The following is a 9,753-nucleotide window of genomic DNA, read 5'->3' as shown; positions in this document are numbered from 1 at the left end:
GACTGCGAGCAAGCTTTCCAGGCCTTGAAAGCCCATATGGCACAACCTCCCATCTTATCAAAGCCAATCGAAGGAGAAACTTTGTTTATTTACCTGGCGATTATTGAAGTTGCTACTAGCGCGGTACTAGTGCGAGAGGAAGAAGGCGTACAAAAAGCAATCTACTATGTTAGCAAGAGACTGATCGGGGTAGAATTAAGGTATCCACCAATCGAGAGGTTAGCATATTGCTTAATCCTGGCCTCTAGAAAGTTGCGCCCCTACTTTCAAGCCCATCCTATTACAGTTCTAACTGACCAGCCCCTTCTGCAAGTCCTCCAAAAACCAGAGGCGGCTGGGCGATTATTAAAATGGGCAGTCGAATTAGGGCAGTTCGACATAACTTATTCACCGCGAGCAGCAGTCAAGGGACAAGTCTTGGCCGACCTTATTGCAGAGTTCACCGAACTCCCAGACAGCGAACAGTGCGAACAGTCTAAAGCGCCTGAGCCTCGAGACAAAGCTCCTTCGTGGAAGTTATTCACGGATGGTTCATCCAACGAATCCCACGCTGGAGCGGGAGTGATATTGATAACGCCGGAGGGGCATCGATTTCACTGCGCCATTAGGTTCGACTTCACCGCGTCAAATAATGAAGCGGAATACGAAGCACTCCTCGCTGGATTGAGAATGGCAAAGGATATGAGCATAAAGACGCTTGATATCTACAGTGATTCACAGCTGGTAGTGAATCAGGTCCTAGGAGAATACCAAGCGCGAGGCTTGAAAATGGTGGCCTACTTAAATAAAACAAAAGACATGCTAGCCCAGTTCACTAAATACACCCTCCAGCAAATTCCGCGAGACCAGAATTCAAATTCAGATGCCTTAGCCAAACTCGCAAGCGCGAAGGATGCTGACACTCTGAACATTGTGCCAGTAGAAAGACTGAGTAAGCCAAGCATACAAGCGGCCGAATCCAGTATGGAGATTCGAATGGAAGATACATGGATGGCACCTTATTTGGAGTATTTGACAAATGGTACGCTGCCAGCAGATAGAAACAAAGCCAAAACTCTACAAAGGTGAGCCGCTAGGTACATACTGGTCAATGGTGTTATGTACCGAAGAGGATATTCAATGCCACTACTCAGGTGCGTTACACCAGAATAAGCTAAGGAACTCATGAAAGAGGTGCATGAAGGCTTCTGCGGGGATCACGCTGAGGGGCAGAGTTTGGCGAAGAAGATTCTAAGGCAAGGCTACTTCTGGGCAACTATGAACGAGGATTCGATGGAGTTTGTATGAAGATGCGATAAATGTCAAAGATTCTCCAAGATTCCACGAGCAGCTCCAAACGAATTAAAACAGATGCAAAGGCCGTGGCCTTTTGCAGTATGGGGGATAGATTTGATTGGATCCCTACCTACAGGGAAAGGCAGAGTAAAGTACGCAGTCGTAGCAGTCGATTACTTCACCAAATGGGCCGAAGCTGAACCGCTCGCTACCATCGCGACCAAGAAAATCCTTGACTTCGTTATCAAGAACATTGTCTGTCGATATGGTTTGCCTAGAAAGATAGTTTCAGACAACGGGACCCAATTTGACAGCGACTTATTCACCGATTTCTGCGAAAGACATGGAGTCATTAAAAGCTTTTCTTCAATTGCACACCCCCAGGCGAATGGGCAGGTCGAAGCTGTGAATAAAACTCTTAAAGACACCCTGAAGAAGAGGCTCGAAGAAGCTAAGGGAGCTTGGCCAGAGCAATTGCCTGAAGTCCTCTGGTCGTATAGAACGTCTCACCGAACAGCGACAGGACATACCCCATTTTCCTTGGCCTACGGATATGAGGCGATGTTGCCTGTCGAATTAGATCCCCCCTCACATCGACGTCTAACATATGACCAGGACCAGAACAGCCAACTGATGATGGAATCCCTAGACTCGATTGACGAAATATGGGAGAAGGTCCAACTCCGAGTTGCTGCATACCAACAAAAAGTCGCCCGGTACTTTAACTCCAAAGTTAAAGAAAGAAAATTCAACGTCGGAGACTTGGTGCTACGACGAGTTTTCTTAAATACCCGCGACCCTACTGCTGGAGTGCTCGGACCTAATTGGGAAGGACCTTACCAAATTGAAGAAGTCCTTCATCCGGGCACCTACAAACTTGCACGCTTAAACGGAGATCTCGTTCCACGTTATTGGAATGGAGAACACCTGCGCAAGTATTATCAGTGAACAGTCCTTTTTAAAGGACTGGCTTGTATTAATTCTTTCTTTTTACAAGTTTAGCAAAGAGGGTTAGCCACGCTATATGGCTAATCGCTCGTATTTGTAAGATTCTATTTCAGAATCACTCGTAAAGACATGTTTAGTCCATTTTTAATATGAGATTATAAGGGACTGTGCGCAGCCAGTCATTCTTGCCAACCTTTGTGAATTTATATTTACAAATATTTGTTCATTACGTGTGTTGTTTTGCTGTATTACAAGTATTATTTTTCACCCGAGCAGAAATGTTCGAACAGGTCGTGGTCAAGGCAAGTGACAAAGGACCTAAAGCTCCTCGATCACTTGGGGGGCATATAAGGCACATCGATAGCAAAGCATACCGTGAGGTATGTAAACACATGAACAAAATGAGTGAAAGCATGCTGAGGTACTTAGAGTATTTTTCAAAATTTATATTTTGTTAAATCATGCCAAAGTACTATGCTAAGTTCGGTCATACGGACAAATGTTATAATAAATGAAAATGTTATAGCATCATGCAATCTTTTACACCGTAAGCATCACTGCTTGGATGTAATTGTTCAAGTAAAAGAAAAAGATTTACTGCCCGTGCAGCAAAGGTTAAAATGAAAATATTGTCTTTACATCACGACCCGTGGGTCATGTAATCAAAAGAAAAAATAAATGAAAAAGCTTAAGAAGCATTGGGAGCAGGAGGGTCCTTAGCAGCATTCTGGGTGACAGCATCCTCGGCAGCCCCTTCTTCCTATGCGCCAGCGATGCTTGGGGAAGCAGGGATCCTTGCTCTTGCCTCCTCTTCAGCCAGTTGGGCAGTGCAGCGAGCCAGCTCGGCAGCCCTGACATCCTCTGAAAGATAGCTGAAGTCGGCTCCCTGATTGTGTTTCCAGAAGTTGTAGAAACATCGGAGCGTCGTCCTCTTGTACCTTTCCAGATTTTTGGAGTTGTCAAGCTCTAGTTGCTTCACTTTGCCCTCAAGAGTGGCGATGGCCTCGTCCTTGGGCTTAAGCACCTCTTCCAATCTCCTGACTTCGCGAAGATGGGTTCGGCTGGCATCCTGATACTCCTGCCTCGACTTTATCGCATCTGCCTTTGCAGCTTCAGCCTCTGACAACTTGGTCACCGCAGCATCCCTCTGTTGAACTATCGCTTCCAACTCCTTAGTATGCCTGGCCTCTGCAGCCGAAAGCTCCTCGGCTGCTTTCACCTGATACCTCTCAATGGCCTTTGCCCTAGTCTGTTTGATGGTGGCTTGGGTGCGGGTACGAGCAGTGGTAGCAGACAGCAATGCCTGAGAACAGAGGATAAAAGTTAGGACCTGTGGCAAAGACTAAAAGACTGAAGCTAAAAAGATTAAAGAAGTACTTACGCTGGCTATTTCATTCAAGGTCCTGTTCAGGATCAGGTCGACCGTCATATTTTCTGCCTCAACCATTGCATCCTTAACGCGGTCATTTTTCCCGATGTACGCAATGCGGTCTTTGGCTGCTCGTATGGCACGGCTCGAGAGTTTGGCCCCAAGAGTTTCCTCCCGTTTGTCTTGTTCCCTTCTGGGCACAACCGGAGGAGGGTTCATTGGAGCAGGGGGAGTCTCCTTCTCAACAGGGGCCGGAGGATGAACAGAAGTTTGCCCAGCAGGCACGTCTCTAGGAGGGTCTTCTGTTCGACTCTTTTTCGCAGGACCCTGGCTCGTCTCGCCAGTTTGTCTCCGTGACGACTTCCTCCGAAGCTGAGGAACTTCCTCTTCTTCCTCAGTCTGGTATAGGTCGAAGACATTGGGAGTGGCCATATCTGCACACAAGTAAAAACATGCAATGGGTAAAGATAAAAGCAGATGAAGACTCTCTATCAAAACGAAAAATAAGGTCACAAAGTTAGTACCCGAGCTACAACTACTGGTCGGTATACTATTGACTCTATTAGTCACACACTCATTATCTGGCATGAAGAACTCTGGCCCTAAATTTGGAGTATATGTAAAGTTGCCCTCCCCGTCAAACAAATGACAGGGAATTGGCAAGCTACTTAAAAGCAAAATAACTTTACCATTTTCATCAGAGGATTCCCCCAGGTCCACAACTGGCTCTTTGGCCTTTTGTTTCCCCTTGCCTTGGGGAGCAGAAGGCCTTTCTGCAGAAGGATTGCCCGTGGGCTCACTGATTGTAACCCCTGTTGGCCTCCTTCGAGGAGGGGACGCGGGAGGTTGCTGCTCGGGAACCCCCTCGGCAGTGGCATCATCTACCACGGACCCTCTTGTTTCATGGCGAAGAGCCAGGAGGCCAGACAGCCTCAAGTTTTCATCGGTAACCAGGGACTTGACGCTTTTTTCTGCGTCTGTCATCCTGGCCAGTCTATTGGACCTCAACACCATGTCTGGTGTTGGGGTCGGACGTAACCATGGGCCTGAAAGACAAAGTGCAGTTTGAGAAAAATGAAAAGAAACTCCTTGATTAAAAGTATCGACAAGTCAAAAATGGCACTTACCTCCTCGAGCGAAGGCCAGGTTGTTGCTGGTTATGTCCGGTGTAAGGAAGTACTCCTTACTGTACTGCCCCACGTTCGATATATGCGTGGTGTCACTAGGAACGTCCGGTTGGTCTCCTGGTGACAGAAGTGGAAGAAACCCGTTCCATATTGTTGCGGGTTGGATTTAAGGTCAAAAAGATAGTTGACCTCATGAGGGGTAGGTTCTGGCCATTTCTTAAGTTTGTACAGGATATAGAGTGCGACCAGCATTCTATATCCATTTGGAGTAATTTGGAACGGGGCGACACTGAAATAATTGGCCACCCCCTCATAAAAAGGATGTAGAGGGAGGTAAGCCCCCGCCTCTAAGTGATACCGAGACCAGGCACTATATATGCCCCCAGGGAGGTTAGCCCTTTGGTCCGCGGCAGGAATTGTAATGGAAACCCCTGTAAGAGGGTATTTCCTGAAGTAATTAGCAACCATCTGAAGGGTCACTGAGCTGGTCGGGGAAGTATACCACTCGACATTAGGCAGATTCTGATGGCGAGGGCGGGCCCTGGTTTGGATATTAGGGTCAGGAGCAGGATTTTCTCGACCACTGGTCGAGGGAACCCTAGCCTGCGAATCAGGCTGGGCAGGAAAGTTTGGACTATTTTCAGACTCAGGCCTTTTCTTGCCTACGGATTTGGAACGGGCCATTTGAGGAGGAGAAGGACGAGGTCTAGTAGAGGATCGTGAGAAGGGAATCTCGTGAACTCGGTCGGCCGGTTGTTCTTCGCCCTCGAGCAGCTGGGCGAGAAGGTCGTCGTCGATGGGCCGTTCACCTCCCCACAAATCTGGCATCAATGTCTGCAAACAGAAGAATGGGGAGGTGAGGATAAAGAATTTTTAAAGGCTTTTTAGAATAACGCTGGTCGTGTATAAAAGCCAAGCTTTTGTACAACAGCATTCTAACGAAAAGCTAAATTTTCCGCATGAACAGTTTGAAAGACGGATCAAAGGATGAAAGTAAAAAGTTTTTTCAAGAAAGCTTTTTCAACTCCCCTTAGGGCGGGAAAAACCTATTTTCCAACTAGCCTAAAGATCGAACTTTTACTTCGATTTTACGTCCTAAAAGTATGATCCTGACTATTAAACTAACTTGTAACCCTTTTTTGCCTACATAACATTCTATTCACAAGCGTCTCAAACCAGAAACAGATAAACTCAAACAGTCAACATACAGAAGCATGCACCACGAAAATTTGAAGCATGAGAATTCGGAAACTTACCAAGAAAATGATCGTGGAGATGGAAAAAGGGTCTTCGGAGATCAGGTAACTCTCGGACTGAGTCTTGAAGATGCAGAAGAACGGTCTCCGGAGAAGTTTAAAACTCTGGTTTTTAGGGTTTCTTGTGAAGACAATGGCGTGCGTAAAAAGAAAAGGAAGATTTCGAAGGTATTATATAAGTTTTTCTGTGGCATTAAAAAGGTGTAATCATCAGTTTCCCTTTTTCAAAGTATGGGGAAGCGGAATGGCCGTCGAATTATTTCTGGGGAACCGAAAAGACGTGATTAGACAGAAGTAGGTTACTTTTTCCAAGAACACACGAAGGGTTCTGACACGTAAGGCGGGGTTACCGAAGAGTCGTTCGTTCAAAAGTTTATTTATTGCTCGTGATAAATAAACTTGGGGGGCAAATGTTATCCAAAAAATTAGCATTGATGACGTGGCAAGTGATCCCTGGACACGTGGCTGACACTTGGAAAAGCTCTGCTAGAGTATCGATCAGAAGACGCATTAGAAGCAGTAAGCAGCCCAGTCTTACCTACGACCAGTCTGGTCGATGGTTCCGCATACAAAGCAACATTACTGTGAAGATCTTTGTAAATCCTGAATTTACTCACAATCTCCTAAGTATCCGATTAGTCAGGAAAGAATATCGGTAACAATCTTTTGTAATCCCCCTTGAGCCTATAAATAGCGAAAGATAGCTCAAGGAAGGGATTTTTGGCTTCTGAATCATTTGAGACTATAGTAATTCTCCTAGTGATATTGTATTGTTCTTGAGAGGTTAGTGAAACTCATTGAACCCTTGTTCTTTGATCACTCCTTTGGTTCTTATACCAATAATAGTCTAAGTGGACGTAGGTTATTACCAGATCCTGGGGCCGAACCACTATAAAAATATCGTGTTGTTATTACTTTTTGTCATTACGTTCTTCTCTACACATTCATTCATATCAAGCATATTCTGACTCCGCGTCAGTTGGCCAAATCCTGGGTCAACAGTAACTATATTGGTTATATAGAGTTCTATGAATTCAAGAGTGCAATTATGAGTCTTTAGTGGAGTCATGAGGATTTATTAAGTTAGTGGAGTCATAGGCCCATGGTCCCCACTGTACCTTGGATAAAATCATTTAGATAGTCTCAACTAATTAATTTAATTATCAATTAGAACTATCAAAGTCGACTAGGTCAATTTTAGATAGTTTCATAGAGTTGTGCAATCTAGAGAAGAAAATAGATTTTAGGGCAGATTTATTAATTAAGAAAAATTGGTGCCTAAATTAATAAATAAGTTTAAATCAAGGTTCAAATTATAAATAATTAATTTGATAAAAGATTTAAATAATTAATCAATAGAAAATAATACATGTCTTGATTTTAAGTCCAATGGGCTTATAATTAAATGGGAAATTTCACAGGCCTAAATCCCATGAGAATTTCGACCTAATGACTGATATTATCTATTATTTTATTTATTTTTTAATTAAATAAATGACCTAATTGAGTCTATAAAAGGAATGTTAAGTTAGAGTTGAAATACGATGTTTTTAGATGATTTGACAGATGAACAGAAGAACAGAACATCTAGTTTTGATACTCTAGATTTTTAGACTCTATCTACAGCATAAGTCCTTTTCTAAGCCTCAATATTCTCTTCTCTTCTTCTTCTTCTCTTTATATCTATCTCATGTATTGAGAATTTCTCACTCTAGTCTAGATGATTCTAAGGATACTTTGGAAGGTTGTGCAGAAAATTGAAGATCGGTTCAGTTTCTTAGTAATACCCTACGACATAAAGAATTCAAGGGTTAGAGAAAATGAAGGAAAGACTAATACATTCTGCTGCGTATAATATAGGTGTTCTTATCATTATCTCTGTTTAAATTCAATTATAGAAACATGTTCTGGGTTGTCTTATATTAATTTGCTTAATATTAGATTTACATTAAAATAAACAAGATCCTGAATAAGTTTTCCCAATAGCTACAAGAAACCCTAGGTCGAAACCTATAGCATGTTCCTATCCCTTATTGTTTCCAAAACCAAAAGCAAAACTTAGCATATTCCTAAGATCACAAATGACCACAAGATAGGAAGAGAATTAAAACCAAACATTCTAAATGATAAGAAATCCTAACATGTTTCTATTTTAAAAACAATGAATATACATAAAACAATATTAGTATTATACATATGAACCCTAGGTTACCAAAAACATAAGCAAAACACTTATAAAACCCCAGCATGCTTTGATCTATAATATATCAAAAGCATATGCCCACTTCCATAAGCATGTTTATCAATCAAAAGATTCAACAACAAGAGTCCCAAAACATACATTAGGCCAACTATACACCATAAAAAAAATCTTTATATCATGATCATGTCTCCTCTCAACAACAACCATCAAAGCATAACAAGAATCAACATAACAACAAAACCACAACAAGGCTAGAAATTTCATATTGATCCATACTTCAAAACTAAGATCCAAGATCAACACCAAATAAAACAAAATAAGAGAAAATCCATTACCTCTCTTGATTGTAGAATTAAGAATACCCTAGCAAAAGAACCTTGACACCTATAGGGATTTCAAAACACCATTACAAGGAAAAGAAAGAAACGAACCCTTAGAATTAAGGAGAAGAACTAGACTTAAGAATCAAAACCAAAAGCAAATCAAGACATACCTAGGGATTGGAATCCCTTTTCTCTTCTCTTCCTTCTTCTTTCTCCTCCTCACCTCCGAGCCCTTCTCCTTCTCTCTCTTCCTCCCTCCCACGCTCTCTCTCTCTCTCTCTCTCTCTCTCTCTCTCTCTCTATTACAGACGTCCAACTCCAAATGGGGCTCTCAAATCCGACCATATTCCTTATAAAGCCCTAAAACCTATCACAAAGCAAATGGGTAAAGAAAAGGTAACTTCTAGGATTTGATTGCCTAATATTTGCCTTGATAGAAAAAGGGATAGAATTGACAACATAAATGGAAACCAATCCCTTGATCCCCTCTCCCTCCTTAGCCGACCACCTCCCTACACCCCCCCCACCCCCCCCCCCCCCCCCCCCTCTACTTGGCCAAGTAAGGCCTTTCACACCTATTCACCAATTTTCCAACTTTTCCAAATATGGGTACAAGTCTACATATAAACTTACCTCTTTATTTTCTTATTTTCTCTTTTTTATACTAATAATAAATAAATAAAAAAGGAAAATCACATTAAGCATAGAAAACTAATGCATGCTCACCTTGCAATCATGCACATGCACACACACAAGTGTTCAAGTGCATCTCTACTAATGCACCTTAGTACACCCAACCAAAACTCAAGAAAACTCTTAAAATAGAATAATTAAATAAAATAATTAACATAATTAAATTCTCATAATTTCTAACAATCAATTCAAACAATTAAAAATAATTTTCTAACACTTAACAATTAATACTAAAATAACACACACAAATTAATAAAATAAAATAAAAATTTGGTGCACTACAAATTCTTTTATATATATATATATATATATATATATATTGGTCTTTTGTCCAAATAAAAAAAAAGATGGGCGGGTTATTTTTACTATTTAAAATAATATATATATATATATGTTTAGTTCTTTTCAAAATTTAAAGCTTGAATTCGGTAATAAGTATTTAAACTAAGAGGAAAAAATAGTAATTTTCCTTATTATATTTAAAATTTTGTGACTAAAGTATGTTTGTGACAAATTGTGACTAAATATTTAATAATTATGATATCTCTATATCCATCGA

General features: G+C 41.6%; 1 protein-coding gene across 1 annotated transcript; it reads right to left on the bottom strand.

The window, feature by feature from the left end:
* Positions 1 to 2,569: 2,569 nt before the first annotated feature.
* LOC133802304 (uncharacterized) lies at positions 2,570 to 8,796 on the bottom strand. The gene is made up of 4 exons (XM_062240588.1): positions 8,672 to 8,796; positions 8,514 to 8,562; positions 3,605 to 4,026; positions 2,570 to 3,526 (listed from the first exon to the last, which is right to left on the bottom strand). Exons 3-4 carry the CDS (start codon positions 4,022 to 4,024, stop codon positions 2,984 to 2,986), a joined length of 963 nt encoding a protein of 320 aa, XP_062096572.1. The 5' UTR covers positions 4,025 to 4,026; positions 8,514 to 8,562; positions 8,672 to 8,796; the 3' UTR covers positions 2,570 to 2,983.
* Between the last annotated feature and the right edge of the window lie 957 nt (positions 8,797 to 9,753).

Source organism: Humulus lupulus, chromosome 9 (genome assembly GCF_963169125.1).
Source record: "Humulus lupulus chromosome 9, drHumLupu1.1, whole genome shotgun sequence".
Taxonomy (NCBI): Eukaryota; Viridiplantae; Streptophyta; class Magnoliopsida; order Rosales; family Cannabaceae; genus Humulus; species Humulus lupulus.
Note: the sequence above shows the minus strand (reverse complement) of the source record. Positions and strands in the feature narration are given on the sequence as shown.

What these genes read in the sequence shown, in the direction of transcription:
- LOC133802304 (XM_062240588.1), bottom strand. Translation starts at nt 4,024, where the DNA reads ATGGCCACTCCCAATGTCTTCGACCTATACCAGACTGAGGAAGAAGAG. An exon ending in CCTTGAATGAAATAGCCAGC is followed by an intron (nt 3,527 to 3,604) that starts GTAAGTACTTCT and finishes CTCTGTTCTCAG; the next exon opens with GCATTGCTGTCTGCTACCAC.